This window comes from Sphaerodactylus townsendi, linkage group LG10 (assembly GCF_021028975.2).
Source record: "Sphaerodactylus townsendi isolate TG3544 linkage group LG10, MPM_Stown_v2.3, whole genome shotgun sequence".
In the NCBI taxonomy this organism is placed as follows: Eukaryota; Metazoa; Chordata; class Lepidosauria; order Squamata; family Sphaerodactylidae; genus Sphaerodactylus; species Sphaerodactylus townsendi.
The window spans coordinates 51,598,935-51,624,693 of NC_059434.1; the positions used below are offsets into that span (position 1 = coordinate 51,598,935).

General features: G+C 39.4%; 1 protein-coding gene across 1 annotated transcript in view; it reads left to right on the forward strand.

Moving 5' to 3' along the window:
* The window catches only part of SLC7A11 (solute carrier family 7 member 11), a 69,327-nt gene that overhangs the window by 41,786 nt on the left and 1,782 nt on the right, over positions 1-25,759 (forward strand). Inside the window, exons 7-11 of the mRNA XM_048509884.1 lie at positions 6,933-7,056; positions 7,571-7,674; positions 8,478-8,574; positions 10,451-10,600; positions 15,408-15,585. Of these exons, the coding sequence (XP_048365841.1) occupies positions 6,933-7,056; positions 7,571-7,674; positions 8,478-8,574; positions 10,451-10,600; positions 15,408-15,585 (653 nt within the window). The remainder of the gene's footprint in view (positions 1-6,932; positions 7,057-7,570; positions 7,675-8,477; positions 8,575-10,450; positions 10,601-15,407; positions 15,586-25,759) is intronic.

The following is a 25,759-nucleotide window of genomic DNA, read 5'->3' on the forward strand; positions in this document are numbered from 1 at the left end:
ATACTTGGTTTAATTAAACTATAGTTTCATGGCTGAACTGAGTCCCAATCTTATGCCAGAGCCCAAAAGGTCATAATGTTCTCATCATCCTGATATAATTTCATTTACTTGGGGTTTCAGCTGTGTCCTTTTTGCGCACAGATTGGTTCTGATCTGGGGCTGCTATATATACTGTTGTGCTTCAGCTTCTGACCTAATTCTTGGTATGATTTAAAATAATCCTACCCAAATTTCTGTATGGTATTGGTGAAAATGGAAAAAAAATGTTTGTGCTTGTCCAGTAATAGTACATAGGACAGGGAAAAAAAACTATTTCAATATGATCCTAGAGGGAAAGTGGGTATAATTTGCATACACTTGTCAGTTTCCCATTGTTTGTTGCTTTTCTGAAGCAGGAAGAAGGAAATGCAGATTTTAAAAATTGCTGTTGATGGTAAGACATCACTTCTGGGGGAAAAACCTGAAGTGATGCTAGTCCTCTCTAGGAATCATGATAAATTCTATAGTTTTCCCAGAGAGTTACGTCATGCCATTGCCGATGGTACCCCAACCTCCATCTTTGTTTCACACCCATGTGTGCTCTATCAGACTCACAACAGTTTGGGAAACAGGCAGACTTAATGAAGGTATACCTATGTGAAAAAGACTGCTTTGAAATTCATGCAGGGGATCTAAAAGATGTAAGAGTGACTCAAAAATCCTCCTGCCATGCTTCTGGTAATTGCCAAATTAGAGACTCGTGTATCTCTCTGTGAGAAGATGCTTATAAGTTCTGAAGCTCATTTATCTCTTATATGCCCCATCAGGTTTTACATGTAACACTACTATCATTATTACCCAGAGTATACAGTAGGACTCATCAAAATATATCCATTAATCAACATTCATCTGTTGATTTATCAAGAGATAAATCAACAACAATTTAACAGTACACTTTTAAAAATGTAAAATTAATATAGAAATTGAAATTCATAGCATTATTATGCTATCATTAATTATACATAAATGTTATTTAAAAGATTAGAATATCTGCTTTCTTATGGATTAAGGCTCATCACAGAATTTAGCCTTCAAAGGAGGAGATATGTGTAGATCTTCCTTGGAACTTAGGATAAAGTAGGGCTGAGGTATGTGGAATGGGTGACCTTATAAAATGGACTATAAAACAACATAGGTTCCACAGTTTCAACTGTGTTCAATTGTCAAGGACACAGATGTGGAGAGGTGGGGATATGCAAGTATCTCCCTTCCAGTAGAGCAGGACATTAAAATGGATTAGGGTGGAAACTCTGTGATATTCAGGGAATTCTAAGGCATAAAAATATTTCTCCACCACAACAGTTTGGCTAAATCTAAGAAGAAATACAACCCCCCCACCCCCAGCAACCCTGGAATGACTACAAATTGACAGACAGGAAGTGTTTTTCAGGGGATGAGTGCGAACAAACAGTGTTTTTTGGAAAATATTTTGAAAATGTTTGCACAATGTTTTCAGGGACTTGTGTAGAATGATTGTCATCAGCATATTGCCAGTCGTCAACTAGTGTCTTAGGAATGTGATATGTGATTTCTAATGGTAAATGTGAAAAATAAAGGCGATTATATTGCATTTGATAGAGTTGGTACTAGGTCATGAGATTGCTGTTGGTATTAGGTCATGAGATTGCTGTTCATCATTGCTTGATGAAGGCCTTTCACTCTGGTCACAACCTCCCTTCCTTAATGCTGCTACAAAATCCATCTAGAATAGCACTTCTAAGGATAAGAGAATGAAGCTGGAGAATTCTGACTGCCCCTGTCGTTTTTTTGTGACTAGGGCGATAGATTGTAGGGTAAAGAGTTGGGTGGACGAAGGAATTTACTTTTTAAAATGTAACTTCAGGTATTTTTTTGCTTTACACTGAAAAAGAGACATGTACTTCATGCAACTACTTATAAGAAAATATTAGTTTCTCAATGAAATTCATAGAAACTGCTTGAAATGCCTCCAAAAGTAACATTTTATAACTCTAAAGTTGTAAATGGTTTGGAAATACAGAATAATGGAAATTTACTTCATTTACTGTCATTGTAGTTATGTGAAAGAGCTTAAGACACTTGCTGATTAAGGTTTACTCAGCTGTGACATTAACTTCTGGCCATTACTGTACAGCTCATACGATACTGGCCTAATTTATTTTGGGTTTGTTTTATTTTGACATGCTAGATTGGTTCAATAATTCTTTGGTGGCTAATCAACCTAAACCTGCTTAATTTAAAAACAGCAACTAAAATCCCAGCGCTAATGGATATGGGCCCAAATTTGCTTTATGTCAGGACAGAAAAACCACAATGTTTCTGGACTAAATACTGTTGCTAGTGGTGACTGTTCTCTTTACTGTTTGTGAACTTGAGATGAACTCCAAAATATATTCGGCTTGTGTCTTTAAGAATGACATGCACCCACTTAAGTTATTGCTTTTTGACACAAAATACTGAGAACTGACAAACAGGAAATGAATGGAGTGTGCCATCTTTGTGCCAGTGTGTGATGCAGTAATTCAAGTCAATCAGGTTATAAATGAACATATTGTGCATTTGATATAAAATTGTTCCCATAAGAAAGCTCCCAGTACTCATGGGATAATTGCTGTTTGTTGTGCAGTCTGAAAATGTACCATGTTACCATCTGTGGCCATAGTTCCTGCCATTTTCTTTTACAACTGCTTAGGCTTCTTTAAACTGTTTCTCATATTCAAATATGTTAGTAGTGCTCAGAGCATATTTACATAAAAATGCTTCATAAATCGAAATCGTTCTTTAAATATTTTCTATTTCTACTTGGTGTTTTGTAGTTTTTAATCTTGGCTCCAGAAAATGGTGTACTATTTAACTTTGAATGTTTATCTTCATGAGGATAACCTACTTATTTCATTTTTTAAAAACTGAATGCTTATATTGAAGAACTGAATTATTAAATCAGTAGCTGATTCCTATGACTAGTTTGGAATGTGGGCTGATATATCCAGAATGCGAAATACACATGTGATTTTTCATTGTGTGATACTTCAGCACATGCCAAACTTTGCTTCAACTATGTCCCAACTCAATCCATTTTGGGCACTTTTGCAGTGGTGTGGTTGTTGCTGAATATTCATGTCACCACTGTCAGAGAGTGATGGCGTGGAAAGGAGGAAATGGGTTAGATCCAGTAGTAATTTCCACTGACAGATTTCTGTTAGTGAAATGGAACTTTATTATTTCTTTCTTCCCAGTAGAGTCTGAAATACTTTTCAAAATGCTATTCCCAGGGGACAGGTGACCCCAAAGAACAGCATAATTGGCAAATTTTGAATCTGCTCTGGGAGGAGCAAATTAGAAAAAAATCATCTCCTCCATACAATTTAATTGTTCACTGATAACTGTTTTAGCAGCCGGTTGTAACCAGGTAATGCCTGAAAAACTATTGAACTATATAAAGGAGATCAGAAGTTTGAGAAATATAAAAACAAAGGTCATTTTTGCATACAGTGTTTATCTGGCAGTTGTGTGCTTTGCAGTGGGTTTTCTCTATGGTTTTCTGTTTCAGTGGGTTTCTCCCACTGCAAAGTGAACACAGCTGATTCGATCCACCCTTTTGCTTGCACTCCACTTCCTTGTTTTATCCATTCAGGGAGGAACTGCTGTTGTGTGGGCAGGGAAAGCTGGGAGGAGCAAGGAAATCCAGAGAAAGCAAAACACATGCTAAATCCGTTTGCTTTCCCTGGAGTGGGAGGGGTGGTTGCATTTTGACAGTTTTCAAAAACCATAGGGCTTTCCAGGCAAAGGAACAACACTACTCCTCATCAGTTCCCCTCACCTGGATTGCACTACATTTGATTCACATTGATATTAGTGAGACTGTTCATACTAATTTTTTTCTGGATTATTTTCTTTTTGTGTGAATCTGGATGTTTGTCAGTGTTTCTCTGAAGTAACTCACCTGTGAAATGAGAATAAGAAGTCTGATCTGACTCCATTTTGACTTTCTTGTCCCCCTTGCTTCTTAGTGGCTTTTCAAAACACGTATGTGACTTTTTAAGTTAGTAAATTCAGACTTCCACGGATGTGGGAGATTCATTCTCAAACATGCTACTCCTTTCCCATTCCAAGAAGGATATACAATAATTAGTTAAATTGTTTTATTACTAACATCCAAACAATGTTTTTTTTTTCAAATTCTATGGCACTGAATTCTATGACTTGTGTGGCACCAAAAACCGATGTATAAAATATATATGTGCCAATACATTTTAATTCAGAATGCTTGATTTACAGCCTCAGAGGCAGATGAGGCATCTTTTAAAGGTGCTAGACTGCATTTTAACACAAGAGCTGAAATGTGGGCTAATGCACTACATGGTGAATGAAAGGACAGTATAACTCTTTAGCTGAAAATGGATCTAGGTTGTATGGCTTATCCCTTAAATCATGAAACCAGATCTTTTTTCTTTTACTTTTTTTTTGTCCAAGTTTGTCACTGCGAGCCACCAACTAAAAAGTCACACTTGCTGGTGTTACATGCTAATGGATTGCAGCCCCCTAAAGACCTGATAGTGTTGTGGGGGGAGGGGGAGAGCAGATGAAGCACACTTCTGCATTAAAGAACTCAGACTTCAGAGGTCACAAAACCTCTTATTCTGCTCAATGCTTCTGGGAACATGGAGTGTCCCAGTCTTTCAGCAGGGTAATGAATGGCACTTGCTGACTAGCTTTTTTTTTTTTTGGTCGGTAGGTATTATGATTCTCAGCATAATGAGACAGAAGTCAGCAGGCCAAATAACACAGGTCTGATTGTACTTTTTCTCTTGTTAGTTATGAACTTCACTTTTATTTTTAGAGAGAATCATAATAAGGCATCTACTAGAGGTGCCCCGTGGTGATTTTCCCTAAAGATTGATAAGTGTTGTAAATGCATAGCAAGGAGTCTGAGATCAAGGAATGAAAGTGTGCCTTGTTTGAACTCCAGAGAGCCAAAACAGGTGGGTAAGAGTTATTATGTGAAAGAGACACTAGGAAAGTGTTTCTAGGGTCACTTATCTCAGGGCTTTTTCTTTTCAGTAATTCAAAGCACGGTATTTGCCTTGAGCATGGTGCAAGATTACTTTCTTGTCCTTTGGACTGGGCAGCTGGTGTGTGCTGTAGAATATAGTTGTTCAGTTGGATAAAATAGTTCCTCTCAGAAATTATAAAAAGTGGATCCCATAATTTTCATCTAAAGTAGATGGAATCTAAAGTCTTCATCTTAAATAGTCTTGAGAGGCAGCATGATGTAGCCGATTCTGATCTGAAGAACCAGATGTGATTTGCCACTCCTCCACATGAAGCATGCTGGGTGACCTTATGCCAGTCACATTTCTCTCAGAACTCTCTCAGCCCACACAGAGGCAGGCAATGACAGATTACCTCTGAACATCTCTTGCCTTTACGTCCCAATGGGGTTTCCATAAGTTAGCTGTAACTTGACAGCACTTTCTACCACCAAAGTACTCTTGGTAACTCTCTTGAGATTCTCAGGTCCTAATTCAGTGACAGCACTCTTTCCTTTCAAAATTCCAAGGAAGCAGAAGAGGTCGCAGCTGCTACACATCATTCGCTGTTTCTCACTAGTCCATTTGCCCTGCTTGCTTCAGTGAATGGTGGAAAAGAGTGTGCAGAGGTGCTGATGGAGGAATTGAATAGAAGGCACAGCTTGAGCAACCTGTACTGCTGCCTGAGGATTTCTAATGGGAGTGTCTTGTAATTGGGCAATCCCACTAGTGCTGATCATCTCTGAACAACTCTTGCATATTTTCCAGGATTGGATGCTCAGAGCACAAAGCGTGAAAATAAGGATGCTACTGTGGGAATAATACAATACTTTGGGGTATTACATTAATCCTTATAGCCAGTCCAGAACATCTGTTATGACTTTCCAGAAGTCATTGATATTGGGCCTTGTTATATACTGGAATTTTATAATTATTCCAGTGACATTTTGGGCTTCGTGTTTGGACTTCACATCGTGTTTATTCAATTGCTGTGCATGGTATTCCACATAGGTTCAGTTTTATTTATCAATATGGTATCTAGTGAAGTTTACCTGTGAAACAAAGAGTATGCCAAGTTTGGGATTGTTGAACTGACTTCCGCCCACACTTCAGCTTGATTCTGTGGTAGTCTATTGCCAACTATGGTGACAATCGTTTTGAGAATTTCTAGACTATTAATTCTACAATTTCAAGTAAACTTCTAATCAACTTCTGCAACAATTCTTTGACAAAGATAAATATTAACACTTTAAAGAACTGCCACGGTTGGTGATCTGACTGAGAACAGTCACTGACTTATGGATGAACAAGGATTTGTATTCAGAATTCTCAGATCCAAACTCTTTGCTGTCATAAATAAATGTGGAGCTACAACTGAGGATCATTCTCAGAGTGGTAACAAATATATCACTCTGAACTGATTTGTAAACTGATCTTATAGTCCCTGCAGATGTTTTTTAGGATAAATCAGTCTTCAACATGCTCTCTAACATATGAACGGCAAAGTTAATAATCAGCTCAAATATCCTTTTATGAGGTCACTGTCAATTCACAGTGCATCCAGAACAGCAGTACTCTGCAAAGCCCTTGAAATGAATGGTCCTAGCCTGTCCATTGGCTAACTGTCCATAGGATTCTAATGATAGTCTTTTTGAGCATAGCTGAATAACTTGTCTTCTATTGTAACGTACACAGATAAAGGTACTTATAACAGATAATTAGAAATAAGCTCTTTTGACCTATGATTGATATTTATGTACAATCAGGTACTGTAGCAAGACTAATCTGCAAAAAATACCAGTAATGATAACTGCCCAAACTATCTTTCTTAACCAAATGACTTTAGTTCAGATGGATAGTAGTAAATTTATTTTTGCCTTTCAGAAATATACCGCTTGCCATTTGCACTTCAATGGTTATTGTCACAGTTGGCTATGTGTTAACAAATGTGGCCTATTTTACAACCATCAGCCCTGAAGATCTGCTGACGTCCAAGGCAGTTGCAGTGGTAAGTCATGGTGGAATATATGTGAGTGAAGTTTTTAGACACCTTTTACAATTCTGAACAGACTTGTCTGGTCTAACTGTCTGATTTCATGTGCCAGATTGGTGTAACTCTGTTTAGGATTACAATGTAAGTCTCTAATTGTCTGCAAACACAGAATTTATAGGATCCATGTCTTAAAATTGTGAAATTGGGTATGAACAGTTGTGGGATTCAGCACGTTTGCACAATTTCGGCAGAATCGGTTGTTAAAATGGTGCTTATAAACAACCAGTTGTTAAATTATTTGAATCCCACCACTAGAACAGGTTGTTAAATTTATTTGAATTCCAGCACTGGGTATGAGTTCTTTATAATGAAAGACATTAAGCCTTTGTAGTAGCTTCCAATTTGATAGAAGTATCAAGAGATGTTAACTGATTTTTTGCTTTGTGTGATACAAGTAGAAGACAAATATGGTCCCTTTCATCCAGTGGTTACTAAAAGTGAAGATTTATGTTTCTCTTTCTTTTTTCAGACTTTTTCTGAACGTTTACTGGGGAGTTTTTCTTTAGCTGTTCCCATCTTTGTTGCACTCTCTTGCTTTGGGTCAATGAATGGTGGTATTTTTGCTGTCTCCAGGTGAGTCAATAACATCATCTTCTCACTGGACACAGTGTATAACAAACTTCTCTCTGTGATACACCTCTGAAGATGCCAGCCACAGATGCAGGCGAAACATTAGGAACAAGATCTACCAGACCTCGGCCACACTGCCTGGAAAACCCACAACAACCATATCTTATGCAATTTATATAATTTAAGCCATTGGTCAGTACAGCTTAGTTTTGTACATTCTAACTGACATTGTCTCTCCAGGATTTCAGACAGAGGTAAATTTTTCCCAACACCTTTTCTTAGGGAGGTTTATGTGTAAAACATGCTTTACCACAGATCCAAACCCCCTCCTCTGCTAACTTCTTCAAAGGAAGTAAATCAGTGGAGACCTAATACTGGCACAATTGTGCAAGGAATTGAGTACTTATCACATATTAACATTGAATGTAACTATGGAAAATTGAATGGAAGCTGCCAAAAAAATTCATTATATTTTTTGCACAGTTTCCATTTATTTCTGGTGGATTTTTGCTACAGCATTGAAGTAACGATTGCTTTGCTTAGATGAGAGGAGAAAAAATAGAAGCAGTACTTTACAATGTATGTTTCTAAAGTCTATCAAATAAGGGCTAGGGATGCTATTTCCATGGTTTTAGTATTTGTTTTCTTATATTCTTTTCAGTTGGAACTTCTGATGCATGTGTTAAATAGGAACAAATAGTACTACTGAGTATAATTTTAATATGTTTTACATCTTTGGTGAGTTACTTCCATTCATCTTGGTAATGAGCATCTTTAAACACTGTCCAAATTTATTTTCCCACCAGAATGTTCTACGTTGCATCCCGTGAGGGTCACCTTCCAGAAATTCTCTCCATGATTCATGTTCGCAAGCACACTCCTCTGCCAGCTGTCATTGTTTTGGTAAATCATAAAAACAAATGTCCCTTTAGAAGGCTGTGCAATATCAGCCTCCTCTGCAGGATTTCAATATAACTTAAATACTTCTTGAATCACTGTTATTTATTTACATGTCATTGGAAGCTATGTATAGAGAGAGTTGGGGAACAATTACAGAAGTGATCTATTTCGACGACTTCTCCTCTGACTCTGCGTTAGTCACATTTAGCTCTTTTTGGCTGGCACCTAAATCACACCTCATTACATTTTATTTGAAAGTTTGAAGGAGAATGATTAGTTCAGCCCTTCTCAATGGAATGAATTTTTCTGACGAGGAAGGAAGACTGATAAAAGTGTACACAAAATTCTATTTATGGTAGATTTCTTCTTCTTCTTCTTCTTCTTCTTCTTCTTCTTCTTCTTCTTCTTCTTCTTCTTCTTCTTCTTCTTCTTCTTCTTATTATTATTATTATTATTATTAGCAGCAGCAGCAGCAGCAGCAGCAGCAGCAGCGGCGGCGGCGATAGAGCAACAACAATAATCATTGTTGTATTCTGAATTCTCAGAGTTTTTCTCCCCCACCCCAAATTCAATATTTCACATGGAAGTCAGAACCATACTATACATTTATGTTTTTATTGAGTTGGGTTTGGCTTCCTTGGACCCAACTTGTCCAAAAGCAGCTCTGGATAATGGCTTTAAAAAAAAACAAAAGACAGCCCGAATCTATCCCCACTGCTTTCTAGGTGGAGCAACAGAAGTAAAGGAATCACTCCCCTTCCCCCCTGCTCAGTTCCCTTTCTGTGTTGGTATACTTTGGTGGGAGGGAAGATAGGATACTTTTCTCCCCCCACAACAGTGTTCTGAGCCAGTCCTTTAGTTTGGGCTATTCTTTTTTTGTTTTCAAGCCTACTTTTAAAACTACCACTACAGGTCAAGGAAGGCCTCCTATCTCCACTATTTTCTGTGTGAAGCAACAGAAACAAAGAAATCACACACTCCCCCCAGTTCAGTGCTCTTTTCCATGCTGAAAAACTTTGCGGGGAAAGAAGGTAGTTTGGGCTATTCAGTTTTGTAAAAAAGAAATTCTCCACAGCTGCTAATCATATAAGTTTACTGATCTTTCTTTTTTAGTGATTTTTTATATTTTTCATATAAGCTTTTTAAAAAAGTGATCTTTCTGTTTAAAGAAAATCTGTTTCAAAAGCTCCTTGTTTGTTTGGACCATTCAGTGTGGCAATAATTACTCATCTGATGTATATGACCACAGTGTTATCATATGCCATTTTATTAGCAGTCTTTGTTACATTGGAGTTCTTATTTTGTCTGTTTTAAATTGTTAGCCACCTTGTAAAGGCAGAAAGGAAGCATACATATTTTGTGAATAATAGTAATGCAAATGATACAAATAATGCAAATGTTGTGAATATTGTCGAAGGCTTTCATGGCCAAATTCAACTGGTTCTAGTGGGTTTTCTGGGCTGTGGGGCTGTGGTCTGGTGGATCTTGTTCCTAAAGTTTCACCTGCATCTGTGGCTGGCATCTTCAGAGGTGTATCACAGAGGGAAGTCTGTTATACACTGGGTCCTATGGTGGACACAGTGTGTAACAGACTTCCCTCTGTGATACACCTCTGAAGATGCCAGTCACAGATGCAGGTGAAACGTTAGGAACAAGATCCACCAGACCATGGCCACATAGCCCGGAAAACCCACCAGAACTAGTTGTGGATATTGCTTATTTTTTTACACGCATCATTCCTAGAACTAATGATCACATAAAATATGTGGTACTTATACGGTACATATAGCTACTTAAAAAGTTTAGCACATAAGTATATTCAATACCATTTGGAACAATAAGACCCACTCATGGTTTGTTTTATTATTTGTTTTGGCAGCACCCTCTGACTATGATAATGCTCTTCACAAGTGATATCTACAGTCTCTTGAATTTTCTCAGCTTTGCCAGGTGGCTTTTTATAGGATTGGCAGTTGCTGGGATGATTTACCTCCGATATAAACGTCCTAATATGCCTCGTCCCTTCAAGGTAACTTCAATAATATGATTGGTTTGCATAAAGATATTCTCCATACCACTTACTCTTTAATGAGAAAAGGACCACTTTCTGGGTTACCATTTTTAATAGCAGCATAGTTTTAAAATATTAATATTATAATAAAATATATTGTTAAAATATTACAGTAAATGGGAAACAAATAAGCAGAACGAAGTTATACCCCTGACAATACTTTATCATTAGGACTGATCAAATTCCAGTATACTCTTAAAGGTTGCTATTGGTCAAACAACACAGCATTTGTTGGGTCTATTCCTTTGCATGAAGGCTTATATAATTTTTTTCTATGGCACAGCATGCATGCAGCTATTTTTCTACAGGAGACAACAGGTTCTTTCCCAACACAATGTCAAAAGGTTACAAGGTGTTCGCAACTAATTGTCCCTGGTTACATTATTTTGTTTTTGTTTCAAAAATACCACTTCTAAACACTTACCAATAAATTAATGTCACAGAAATGAATACAGAAATCTCAAACTCGTGCAAAACAAATGGAGTATTTCATCTAGGTCTCAACTCGGCTGCTCCACAGCAGTGGCGGCAGTGTACAGGGAGAAAATGAGATGCAAATATCCCAGTATGCATGATCCTGGTTTTCCCCCTGGATATTATGTCTGTCTTGAAAACGCTACTGTATCATCTAAAGGGGTGTTCGTGTGAATTCACTTGTGGAAGCAGCATGCAGCTGTACCAGCAGATTTGCCCTACCTTGTGTGACTGCTGTGACTCTCTCCAGAACTTAGACATAGTGCTGGATGCTGTGCCAGTGTTCCAGGGCCCCTGCCACTGCAGTGGCATAATGGAGATGGGCCAGGGAAGGAACCCATGCTAGTCAGCTCCCTCCTGGCCTTTGCCAGTTTTACGCCAGTGACCTAGGCTTAGGACTTATGTCACCAAAAAGGTGGCATAAGTCTATTGAGGCCCATAGGAACTTCTAGTACTCTGGAGAAACATTTCTGAAACTGGCCTTGCTAAACTATGGTGGGCATACATAAGCAGTCTGTTTCTATACGCACTGACCGCAGTTCCAGTCCGCCATCACAAAATCGATCTTTCTGGATTGAGCTCACCCCTGTATGAGTGACATTTTAAAACTTGGAGCATTGTTTAAATTATTTAATATACAACAATATCTTTTCTGGATACAGTATGTAGGGTTGGATTCAAAGAATTAATCTATTTTACTATGGGAATCTGTCAGATGAAGAGTTGCACTTACAAAAAAATGTCTTTGGAGCTAACTCAGTATCTAGCAGAAAATGCCCAGATTATATACCTTCTCTGTGTTGAGAGTTTTTTAAAAAATAACTTCAAGAACAAGAATGTATGTTCATTAATCAATAATTCCCATTGACTTTAATGTAACTTGCCTGACGGTAAGGGTGTACTTTGGTTTGCAGCTGTGAGCAAGGACGCCGAGTAGAACACAGCTAAACATAAGATTTCAAGTGCTCAAGGCATTAAAGCAACTGAATAATGCCTAGAGACTCCTAGAGCTAGTTGGCCAAATCAAAAGATTTTTCCTTAACTGGGAGTCATAAAGAATGCATTAACTTTCAATCTCAAATTGCTGCTCCTCACTCCATTTTAAAAATTGCTTAGATAAATATTAGCAGTTGGCTTGACAGACACATAAAATTTTCTTTTTCGTTTTTAATCTACTATAAACATAAACAGAAGAAAGAAAAAATAATCAGTTTTAACGATTACATCAAAGACAAAGAAAAAACAAAATTGCTCATATGATATAATACACAATAATCTAATAAACCATAGACAATATATATAGCTGTTATTGATAATAGAGACTGACATAATCATGGACATGAAAAATTCTTACCTTAATAATCTTACAAAAATAATAAAATATCAGTGGTGGGATCCAAACATTTTAGTAACAGGTTCCCATGGTGGTGGGATTCAAACTGTGGTGTAGTGCCAATGGGGCTGGGCTGGGCATGACGGGGGCATGGTTGAGCATTCCGGGGGCGGGGCATTCCTGGGCGGGGCTGTGGCAAGGATGCAGCCACTGCACTGGTCCTTGGGCGGGAAACGAATGCACGCAGGCGCAGGCTGCCACGCACGCCGGTGCACCTCCTGCTAGACTGCTTCAAGTTCTGCGCGCTACTGCTGAGAGGAGGGGCGTAACTAAGGCAAAAATCACATGGCAAAATCACCAATTAGTAACCCCCTCTCGGCATACACAAATAATTAGTAACCTACTTTCGGGAAACTGTGAGAACCTGCTGAATCCCACCTCTGTAAAATATGTTATGCTATGTCTGATGAACCTAATAATCATATTAGGCAATGCTATAATAAACATTCTAATAAACCAAAATAGATAAGAAAAATTGATATGTAATTATGATTGTAAAATTCTTAGAATGTTCCTTACATATTCAACCTTAAGTTCATATATTTATCATCTATTCATACAATTACCGTATATACTCATGTATAAGTCGACCCACATATAAGTCGAGGCACCTAATTTTACCACAAAAAGCTGGGAAAACTTATTGACTTGCGTATAAGTCGAGGGTGGGAAATGCAGCAGCTACTGGTAAATTTCAAAAATAAAAATAGATACCAATAAAATTACATTAATTGAGGTATCAGTAGGTTAAATGTTTCTGAATATTTATTTCAAAGAAAAACAGTAAACTAGCTCTGTAAGTGGATAAGAGGGTCAACAAAAACAATATGGTCTCAACAATAACTTTAAAAGTACAAAACCCTTAGCTCCGTGGTGGCGAACCTTTGGCACTCCAGATGTTATGGACTACAATTCCCATCAGCCCCTGCTGATCCTTCAAAACTGGATTTTTGGTCAGGGGAGGAATGTTTATGTTAGCAGTACCAACATTTCGGAGTATTTTTGGGAGACCCTCCTGATGATACCACCCAGGTTTGGTGAAGTTTGGTTCAGGGGGTCCAAAGTTATGGACCTTCAAAATGTAGCCCCATCTACTATTAGCTTCCATTGGAAACAATAGGGGGATGGGGCATCCCCTTTGGGGGTCCATAACTTTGGACCCCTTGAACCAAACTTTACTAAACTTGGGTGGTATCATCAGGAAAGTCTCCTGAAACATCCCCGAAATTTTGGTGCCACTAGCCTAAAAACTGCATCCCCTGGCAGCCAACAAAATAAAAACCCTGAAATACTTTTTAAAATACACCTGACTCGCGTATAAGTCGAGGAGGGCTTTTTCAGCACAAAAAAATGTGCTGAAAAATTTGACTTATATGCGAGTATATACGGTATATATGTTGTATATGTCTTCTTACCTTTAAACCCCTTTTCAATATAGTATTTCATGAGGACTATTAATAGTTTATCACTTCAACAACCTCCTTCTCAACTCGCAATTTTAAAGAATAATATAAATACTACGTTTTCCATTTACCTTGAAATTCTTTGAAGATATATGCAATTTCCAAAGAACATGAAGACTGCATAATGCTATTTCCCCTTCTTATGCATGATTTTAAATTGAATTTCAACTACCAAATTTTGATCCCACTCCCCCAAAACGTCCTGGCTTTTATAGGTTTATAATGTAGCGAGCAACTTGGGCATCTTGCTCCATTACCCAAGTGATTTCATAGGGCAATGATGATCCATGGTAGATTCCGCATAGCAAATGTGTAGCAGATTGCAGTCATTATAAGAGAACCTGTTTTTCTTTTTCCATTCACATTCATGCCGGGCAGGCACCAATTAGAGCCCATGGAAACAATCTGGGTTGCTTTTGTGGCTTTGCATGTAGATGCTCCTCTCTTTTCTTTTTTATTTACTGCAACACATGTGTAACTCCACAGGCATACAGAAATGAACCCCCCAGCCATGCCAATTGTCCCACAATATAATTGGCTGCACCTGTGTACTTGCACATGTGCAACACGCAAAATAGAAAAAGAAAAAGGAACCTTCCTGCAATGGCAGGTCAACAATGAATATATTTCTGTGGCAGGTGGATTCTCCATGACTGTGGATGGTATGGTGGAAAGGAAGGAAATAAAGCACCTCCTGCCTGGCTGTTTGCATGGGAGTGGCTCCAACCATGTATTTTGCAAAAAATCACTAGTTTAGCCATTTTTGAAAATCCTGGGTTGAGGGAAATAAAATGGGGCAAACTCTTTTTAGGCATGGAACCTGTGTGAAGTCCCCGTTCCCCAAACAGTTTGTATTGTGCTCTATACCCGTTACATTTGCCCTATGTAGAAGCCACCCAAGTCATCACCTTTCTTATCTCCTATCTTCAAATTCAGCAGAGGACTAGGAAAGGGAGTTAGAAAATTCATTTACAGCTTTCACACTTTAAAGGTTCTGTCATAGGCAGAGGCGGAGTGAGGGGAAACTGTGCCTGGGGCGCATGCGTGCCCTGTGCTGCTGCCGCACAGCCGCCTGCCCCGCCCTGGAACGCCTTTGGAATGCCCTCTCCACGGCCTGGCAATGCCTCTGCCGCAGCTCTGCCTGGGGGATTGTGCCCCTGCTCTGTTGGCGCTACACTGCTAGTAGTAGGATAATGTTTGTATGAGTGATTAATTAGGCAGCTTCTGGAATGGTTACAGCAGAAAATTCCTTTTAAATTTCCTTTATTTAGCTTCTTGCATTTGGAATGGCTTTCCTAAATACCTACATGTTCCACAGGACTATAGTGGACTGCTTTGTTTTCTTCTATTTGCATATCATGGAACATGAAATACTGGTATTATTCAATAGCCAAGCTTAGTCCTATTACAGTAATATTATTTTTATGTGTTCCAGGTTCCACTCTTTATTCCTGCTCTGTTTTCCTTCACCTGCTTCTTCATGGTTGCACTGTCACTTTATGCTGACCCTGTCAATACTGGCATTGGCTTTGCAATAACACTGACTGGTGTCCCTGCTTACTACCTCTTCATCATATGGGACAAGAAGCCAAGGTGGTTTAGGCAACTCTTGGGTAAGTGAATGTAGATAGAAGATCATTGTCTGTTTTGTTTCTTTCCTGGAGCATGGAAGCCAGTCTCAAAAGCATTGTGTTGATTTTAATTTTTTTCAGCTCTTTATGACTGCTGCTGCAAAGCTTATCCCTTCTATTTTTGTGCATTAGATGTTTGGTATGTTTTAAAAAATCCAAGCTGAACAGGACCTCTAAGGATGATCTTAGGTACTTTCCACACATACAGAATAATGCACTTTCAATCCACTTTCACAATTGTTTTCAAGTGGATTTTGCTATTCCGCACAGTTGCAAAAGTACATTGAAAGTGAATTAAAAGTGCATGTGCGAATGGGGCCTTAGTAAACTGTTACTGGCCTAACAGGGGTAAGGGTTTTTTTTTTTGAAGGGAATCTCCACCAGCTGCTAAAAGTGTAACAGCACACATATGGTTTTAAAAGTAGCAAAGGGGAATGAACTCACATTGGCAGCAAGAGTGGCCAAGAGGAGATCTTTTAGACTGTATAATACGGGGAAGGAATTCTGCCAATGAATATTCCACAGAGTAATGCAAGAGTCCAAATTGAGTTTAAACGTTTTATATAAATTTGGTTCAGAAATGCATACACACAGTAAGACATAAGGGCACATACATTCAAGTTTCCTAGGATATAAGCAGGTTTGAAAGATAGATTGGATGATAGAGAAGGGAATGGGGGTTGTTGCGGGGTAATATGTTACTTAACGATTCTTAGAAGAGTAGGAGTAGAAGGCAGGGATTCCATGCCAGCACAGAAACCCAATGAAGGATGACTGTTACTGGCCTAACAGGGGTAAGGGTTTTATTAAAGGGATTCTCCACCAGCTGCTAAAAGTGTAACAGCACACATAGGGTTTTAAAAGTAGCAAAGGGGAATGAGCTCTCACGTTGGCAGCAAGAGGGGCCAAGAGGAGATCTTTTAGACTGTATAATATGGGGAAGGAATTATGGCAAAGAATATTCCACAGAGAAGCAAGAGTCCAAATTGAGTTTAAATGTTTTATATAAATTTGTTCAAAAATACACACACACAGTAAGACATAAGGGCACATACATTCAAGTTTCCTAGGATATAAGCAGGTTTGAAAGATAGATTGGATGATAGAGAAGGGAATGGGGGTTGTTGTGGGGTAATACGTTACCTAACGATTCTTAGAAGAGTAGAAGTAGAAGGCAGGGATTCCATGCCAGCACAGAAACCCAATGAAGGATGAATTCATGTCTCAACACCAACAAGAACATGTGGCAATGAGCAAACTGTTGCAGGTGAACTAAACTTTTATAAGGTGGGTCGTTCCTTGGTGGGAAAGGAACCAATCACACTAAGTTTCACATCTGTGCTGGGTTTGGGGGTGCTGAGGTAATTAGTCAGCTCATCTACTGCTAAACCTGGGACAATGGGGCCAAAATTGCTTTGTTAAGCTAAACGAGGAAACGCTGAAAGGCTTCCATGCAGACTCTTGAGAGTCACTGCCCAGGATATTCAGATTTAGCTGAGACATTTAGATCAGGATAAGGTGAGTGGTTTAGGAGAGTCATAACAAAGGGAAGGAAATGCAAAGGAACAACTATTTGTTGCTGACCTGGGTTCCCAGAAGAGATAGGGAAATGACAGTATCTGATACTGAGTTGGCTTTCCATATTCTTTGTCTTTAACAGTTTCTATAGCAAGGTGTGGTAATCAAGCATTCTCGTGACTCAAATGAGACCTCCAGGTTATGCTGGAGTAACTCATTATATTAGCTTTTGTTAAAGTAGTTTTGACCTTTTGGCTGTGGTCAGGTGATCATGCGGCTACCTACACCCATAGAAGTGCTTTTGGCAACTGGCTTTTGCCGATGTGATTTTTAAAGGAAAATATACTGCTATGAGAAATATATATATATTATAGGATTGGTCAGATGGCCAACTGTGACAGCCAGTTGTCCTTGAAGGACTCTGTACCCAGGCTGAGAAAAGCTTTTAATGCCTACAGTACAGGGAGGAAGAACTGGTTAGTAGGAACTAAATGGTAGGAATCACAATGGAATGTGCTAATGTAAACGCAACCTTAAAAGTATGTAATTGCCACTTGTAATCACTTTGAATTAGAGAATAATTTACTGGGCAACAAATATTTCTGATTAGCAGTTTGTTTTCCAAATTCATAGTATTGAAAAGCAAAAGTGAAGCTTTCTTCGCTTGAAAGAAAATGAGGGGCAGAGGTACACATTTCATGCAACTGCATGTATCAAACTGTAGAGGCTGTCACTCATAGAAAGCTCCGGAGCAAAAAACTGGCGGAAAGTGTGCCTCTTGTCCGTTGCTTCTCTTCTCTAAAACATGCTCTACCTGCCCTCATGGGGATTAAGATATTAGTTTATTAGTTAAGATGGTAAAAGCAATGGGCAAATTAAATATTAGACGATCCTGGGCTTCTCTGCTTTAAACTGGTTTTTCTTGAAGTTGATTAGCCTTGCATGAGGCAGTTTTGTTGCATGTATTCCAAGGCAGTTAGGTACTGATTTTTATATACCACTTTTTTTTTGCTTAGTGCTAATTGTAGAGCCATGTTCTGGCTATAAATACATGCAACAGGAAAAAAACCTCCACATACTAAGCCTAAGTATTTAAAGCAGGCAGCCATCTTCCCTTAATTCACGCAGTCTTGCCTATGATATGACTTCAGGGTCTGTATCATTGTTCAACTAGTGATATAAAATCAGTTGCAAAGTTTGGTGCTCAGAAGACATAAAATTTCAGTAAACAACAGGATAGATGCTAAAGTCAGCTTCACATTGGTGGACTAATTTTACATCTTAGTACAAATACAGCTGTTAAAAGTTATTCTAATAGCCATGTCAAAAATAAAAAAGAGTAAATAGATAAAATGCTATCTTGCCTCTGTTCTTTTGTCAGATGTAGAGAAGCAAAATTTTCCTACAGGCACTAGTATAAATAAAAAGAAGTTACAGTGAAAATGTATGACGCATTCTGTAAAAATCACTAGTGCCAATGAAACTGATGTCTATAGAAATTCATTTCTCTCCATTTAGGAAAAAGACGACAGAGGAGATCTCATCTTTTATTTGATTTCCTGGATTTCTCAAGGATTTAGATCATAGTTTCATGAGTCTGTGTGGCCACAGGATGCCAGTATTGAACCATTTTATTGAAGCAAAACAGAAAATGCTTCCTTCAGCATAGTTTTTGGGCAGACCTGTTTTCTGTTGGCTTGTGACAATGCAGATGATTCTTCTAACCCTGTGGGAAGGGAAAAAAATCACTGATTTCTCAGCCAGGAGAAAAGCCAAATACCAGTAAATAATACCAGCATGTATCAGATGCCGAAATAATATTCACAGACTTTCCTTGGTGGGTTTAACAGCTTGTTCATTTTTCCTTTATGATTCAAGTAGCACAAAAATTATGTCAGTGCACTATAGGAAATGTTATTGACCTTTACATTCCCATTGAAGACCTTTTAAAACATTTGGTACATTGGACTCCCTGCAGTTTGTTGACTTCTGTTGGCAATATTTGGACTAGATTAATTAATCTTGCTGCTGTTCTCTGTTTTGTTGTTTTATTATTATTGTTTATTTTGAATTTGACTGTGAACTGCCTTGGGGAATGAACTGGCAGAGAGCTGGGATGGAAATGTTTTAAATACATAAAATGAAAATGAAGACGTAGAATAGATTTTTATACCCCATTTTTCTCTATGTTATGGAGTCTCAAAGCAGCTTACAATCACAATACCTTCTCTCCCCACAACAGGCATCTTGTAAGGTTGGTGGGGCTTTCAGAGTTCTGAAAGAACTATGACTAGCCCAAGGTCACCCAGAAGGCTTCATGTGGAAGAGTGAGGAATCAAACCTGATTCTCCAGATTAAAGTCTGCCTCTCAATCACTACACCACTCTGGCAGGGAGTTGATTGTAGGGCAGGCAATTCAGGATGCTCATAAAACCCTTTAGTTATCCTTAGTGATGCTAATGACTAATTGGTTTGAATCAGTGGGATCCTTGTGCAGGCACAGTTTTGCAAAAACTGGTAGCAAACTGGTTCAGCAGTTTTTCACAGCTGTTTAGCGTGAACCAGATAGGCTAGATTAATGGCTCATGTCTGATTGAAATCTTCAAACATAGTATGTTTAACTGTCCGATGCAGAATAGAGTGGTGCTATTACATCCCTTGATCTAGACACTAGATACCTATTGATACAGTCCAGATATGCATTGGTTTTCTTAGCTGCCCCATCACACTGTTGTCTCATGTTCAGTTTGTGGTCTACTAAGATTCCCAGATCCCTTTCACCTGTAGTGTTGTGCATTTCATTTTTTCCTGCCTAAGTGTAGTATTTTATGTTTATCTCTGTTGAAATTCATTTTGTTAGATTTGGGCCACCTTTCTAATCTATCCAGGGCCCTTTCCGCACAGGCCTCCGAGCGCCCTCACACTGGCAAGAATTCTGCCGGCGTGGGAGTGGAGGCCGTTCGCACGCAAGCTTGCGAGCGGCCCCAGCAGAGGCCGGCGCAGGAGAGGCGGCTCTGCATGGAGCCGCCTCTTCCCCGTCCCTCTCTTACTTACCTCGCCATTGTCGTCACCCTGCTGTCCTCCTAAGTCCCGCCCACGCTGCCCTCCGACCTCCAGGGGCTTAGGAAGACAGCAGAGCGACAACGGCGACGAGGTAAGTAAGAGAGGGACGGGGGAAACAGCGTGTTCCCGGCAGTGCTGTTCGCACCGCGCTGCCGGGAACACGCTGCTTTCTCAAAAACAACCCTTTAAACGGGTGTTTTTGAGGACAGCTTGATACCGCCCTGAGGGAGGGGAAGGGGAGCCAGGTTGGCGCTGCTGCGTTTCAGCAGTGCCGCCTGTGCGAACGGCGGCCTGGGGGCGGCGTTTTTGCCATCCCCAGGCCGCCGTTTTTGGCCGTGCGGAAAGGGCCCAGGTCATTTTGAATTCTGACCCTGTCCTCTGGGCTATTAGCTTCCCCTCCTAATTTGGTGTCATCTGCAAATTTGATTAGCATGTCCTCTATTTGATCATCCAGGACAGAACCCTGTGACATCCCACTAATCACTTCTTTCCAGATGAAGATGAGTGATTGGTGAGCACACTCTGGGTTTGGTCCATCAACCAAGTACAAATACCATTTAACAGTAGCATTGTCTAGCCTACACTTGATTGCTTGCAAAAATATCACCTTGTCAAAGGCCTTACTGAAATAAAGGTATGTAACATCCACAGCATTCCCTTCATCTACTGAGTTTATTTATTTATTTATTTATTTATTTATTTTTTCGATTTATAAACCACCCCATCCCCAAGGTGCACTCTATCAAAAAATAAATAAGATTAATCTGGCATGACTTGTTTTTGAGAAAGCCATATTGATCACAGCATTCCCTTCGAAGAGACTATTTAATGATCTTCTGTAGAATCTTTCCTGTATTGATGTCAGGCTGACTGGGTGGTAATTTTTTGGGTTCTCTTTTTTACCCCTTTTTGAAGACAGGGAAATTAGCCCTCCTCCAGTCTGCTGGGACTTCTCCTGTTGTCCAGGAGAATAATTCTAAAAAGATTACTGCAAGTGGTTTTGAGATTACCTCTGGAGTTCTTTTAATACTCTGGGATTCAATTCATCAGGCCCCGAAGCTTTGAATTCATTTGAAGTTGCCAAATATTCCTATACTACCTCTTTCTCCTGTGCTGAATTTCCGCTACTGCATCTTCTCTTCCATTTCCCCCTGACTGAGCACTGTCTTCCTGTTGGGAGAAGACTAAGGCAAAGAAGGTGTTATGTAGTTCTGCCTGCTCTCCTTCCTGATAGCATTTAGCTCCATCCTTCTCTATCCTTTTTCTTCCTTTTGCTGCAGACATATCAAAAAAAGTTTACATTGTTTTTAACCTCTCTAATAAGCCTGTGCTTGTTCTGCACTTTAGCTTTTCTGACTTTCTCCCTACACATTCTGGTATTTGTTTGAATTTTTCTTTGGTGATGTCTACCTTTTTCAATTTCTTATCCATGACCCTTTTAAATCTTAGCTCAATTGAAAGTTCTTTAGACATCTATCCTGGTTTCCTTAGATACATCCCATTTTCCATCGGAACTGTTTGAAATTGTGCCTTCAAGATCTTTTAAGAAAAATCTATCCATCATTCACTTCCCTATCTTTTAGTATTCTTAACCATGAGATCTCACCCAATTGTTTCCTAAAATTACTGAAATAAGCTTTCTTAAAGTCCAGAATGTGTGTCTGACTATTCTTGACATCCCCTTTCCACCATATAACAAAGTGCACCCCATTAATGATGGGTCATCATCATTGGTTAGGAGCATAGCTAAAATAGCCAGTTCCCTTGTTAGGAGCATAGCTAAAATAGCCAGTTCCATCTGTTGAACCATGAAATTGTCTTCAAGACAAGTGAAGAGTTTGTTGGACCTTATAGTCTCAGCAGAGTTTGACTTGCAACAAATATCAGAATAATTGAAATCTCCCATTATTACTACTTCTCTCCTTTCTGTAAGTTTGATAATCTGTTCCAGGAAGACATCCTCCAACTCTTCAGTCTGGAGATCACTGTTGTTTCTCTCCTCCTTAATTTTTACCCAGATGCTGTCAAACCGGCTTCCAGGATTTAAGTCATGGACTTGCTAACAGGTGCAATCATCCCTGATATATAATTCTACTTCTCCTGCTTTCCTAATTGGTCTATTTCTATGAATTATTACATTCCAATCATGAAATTCATTCTGCCAGGTTTCAGTGATGACTATTATACTGTATTCGCTTTGCTGTGTTAAGAATTCAAATACATCTTGTTATTCCCCATGCTCTGTTTATTAGCATAGAGACATCTAAGACCATGGTTCATTTTGTTGGGTTCTTGAACTCTTTGCTCAGTTTTCTCTATCATAACCTTTGGACTATTATCTCTAACACTTGACACACTCCTGCCTGCTTGAATACCGTCTCCCTCCTGTGAGCCTCCTAGCAAAAATGTTCCTACTGACAGTCATGAGATGTAACCCATTTCTTGCCAGAGGTCCATCTTCATGAAATTGCAGACCATGGTCCAAGAAGCCAAAATGAAGCCTGGCAGTTATTTACCTCCACTATTCTTGACATCCTTGGGCTGTTTTCTTCAACCAGAAGTAGAGATTAAATTATAGCCTGTGCATCCAGATCTTTCAGCTTATTTCCCAGAGCTTCAAAATCGATTGTGATGTCTCAAAAGCCAGGTCTTGCAGTGTCATTTGTTCCCACATAAATCCAAAGAAAAGGAAAAGAGTGAGTGGGCCTCTAAGTGACATCATGGAGACAGTACACCTTCTTAGACATCTTGTCAGGCCTGTAAACAATTGCTTCTGTTCCCCTCAGCAGGGAGTTGCCTACCACCACCACATCTTTGCTCTGGGGTTTGGCAGGGGCACTCCATGGGCTGAACCTTCTGTCAGTTGCACATTCTCCATGGACTGACTCTGTTCCTATGTGCCTGTTCTTTATCTTCACTGACAAGAGAGAGAACTTCAAATTGCTTCTGTTGCTTTAAACTCACAGGATGCTCCCTTGTCCCTCTACTTCTATGTGTCATATTCTTCCAAATGCCCACCTCCTGTGCTTGAGAACTACGCTTCTCCTCAGAGTGATCCCCAGAGTGTTCCTCACCCAGTGCTATCTTCTCTGCTCTGTCCAGAAAATCCTCATTCTTGTTAATGTGTTTAAGAGTAGATACTTGCACCTCAAGCTGCTGGACCTTCTCTTCGAAGAGAGCAATCAACTTGCACTTGCTGCAGGTATAGCTGCCCATATACTCCAGCAAAAAACAAATATATAACAGCTGTTGCGGATGATGCAGTTTTACTTTCAAGATCTAAAGTGGGCCTTCTCCGTTTGATTAGGCGATGCATCCAGTATTGTAAAACTAATAAACTGGAGATTAATTATAACAAATCCAAAATTTTAGTTTTTTCATGACGGTTGAAGATGCACAAGTGGGAAGTCAATAATATTACTCTGGAGCAGGTCAAACAATTTAAATACCTAGGAATCACCTTCTCTTATAATCTGTCTTGGCGCCCGCATCGCAATCTTTCCTCAACCATGGCCTCCAATAGCGTTAGAGCAGTCTCCCGTTTCTTTTACAACACTGGTAATAGATATATACCTGCAGCAGTTAAGGTATTTAATGCCAAAGTCGGAGCACAGATATTATACGGGTCCCCAATTTGGATCTCTGCAGTTAATAAAACCATTAACACTCTACAATCCAAATTTCTACACAAAATAATGGGTCTACCTAACTGTGTTCCCTTTGCTGCTATTTGCCTGGAAACGGGACAGATCACTTTTGAGACCTTGGCTTGGTTAAGAGCATTCTAATATTGGCTCAAAATACATTATCAACAGGACTCTTCCAGTTTCATTCACTTGTTTCTACAAGATAGCAAATCAATGTTATGGTCAAATATTATCAAAAACAAAATTGAAACCATTGGTCTATCCTTGGAATCGCTCAGTATGCTTACCCTTACTGAGGCTTATAACACCCTGAAAGTGAAACTGCTTGATGTGGAATTCCAAACACTGACCAAGGCAGCAAAAAGGACATGCTCGCCACTTAATCTAGCAATACCCCCGATCCAAGGCCAAATGGCTAACTATTTAATTACTCTGGTTAACCCAACACAACGGCGAGCCTTGACGCTTGCCAGATTTAATGTTATGCCCTCCGCTTTTTTGCGTGTCAGGTTCAATAATCTTGTTAAAACTCAAAGATTATGTTCCTGCAACCAAACGCAGATTGAAACCATAGCCCATTCTCTGTTTCACTGCTCGAGAACCAAGGGAGTCAGAGATCGATATGTAAATTCCATACCACTACTCACCATGGCCCCTGCTGACTTGGTTGCAATTCCAATTCTTCTGAATAATACCAACCCTGAGATTGTGGCAAACTTTCTCCTTGAAATAATTGAATGCAAATAATCCAGCAATGGGCCTAAGTATGTTTAGAGCATAAGTAATTAACTTCTCCCTTCCTTATCACGCCACCTTACTTTAATATTTTATTGCTATACTACAACATATTAACCTGGGAATTTAGCATGTCTCTGTAGCAGCTCTGAAATGTTTATCTGTGGTATTAATTTTAGATTTAATATGTGTCTTAATTTCTGTCTCTTGCTAATAGTAATCATAACAAACATGGCCAGTATGATGCAGACAGAATTTGCTTGTTGTTGGGTGGTTCGGGCCCAGTGGAATGAGAACTGGGGGCCTTCTTTTTGTTGAAGACGTGAACATGGATCGATGTGTCATGCGGGTTTGCATTGGATGTGTTTTGCTGTATTGGTTTGTTTTGTAGCTATTGTGGTTTTTTTTTTTTAATATGCCAATAAAGGCTTTCTGTTCTGTTCTATAACAGCTGATACAGGTGACTGCATCAATTCCCTGACCATCCATGTATAGTAGTCTTAAATAGTACAGAAACAGACCTCTGGGCCTCCCTTTCGAAAAGTCTCCCACTAAAGACCTCCACCAAATTAGAGTTAGTGTTAGCTATGCCTGTTGTAATGGTGAAACTGTTCAGAGGAAAGGCCTAACAGTTCCATCCAAAGGGGGAAAGGTGAATCTGCTGGTGGGAGTGATGTGTGGCTTGCCCCAGTAGAAAGGTAACTCCCTCCCTGTCATTAGAACATGGTACTAGGTGTGGTGCCAGGGTCCCTGTGCTCCCACAGCTGCCACTAGCGTAGCAGGGGCAGTCTAGGGCATGGGTAGAGGAGGAAACAGTGCTGCTCTACTCCCTTCCAGCCATTGCTGCCATTGCGCTGATGGCCTAGGTTTAGAATTTACACCACCAGAAGGTGGCATCAATCCATTAAGGTCAATGGGGATTTCCCAACAGTGAGGAGGTTCCTCTGCCACTCTCACCTATCCCAATTAGAACAAACTTTTCATTTTTTGCGTCATCTCCCAACTCCCGTGCTGTAAATATACATAAGATATATAGTTTGGATTAGGGCCTGAATGACATGCTTTGGTATGTTTAGCATTTGCGTCTTTGAAATTCCAAGTTATTCTGTTTAATTATTTGCCATTATATTTCTTGTTGATCTAAGATGATAGCATTACTATATTTGCAGCTGACAAACCAATGTAATTTCTGA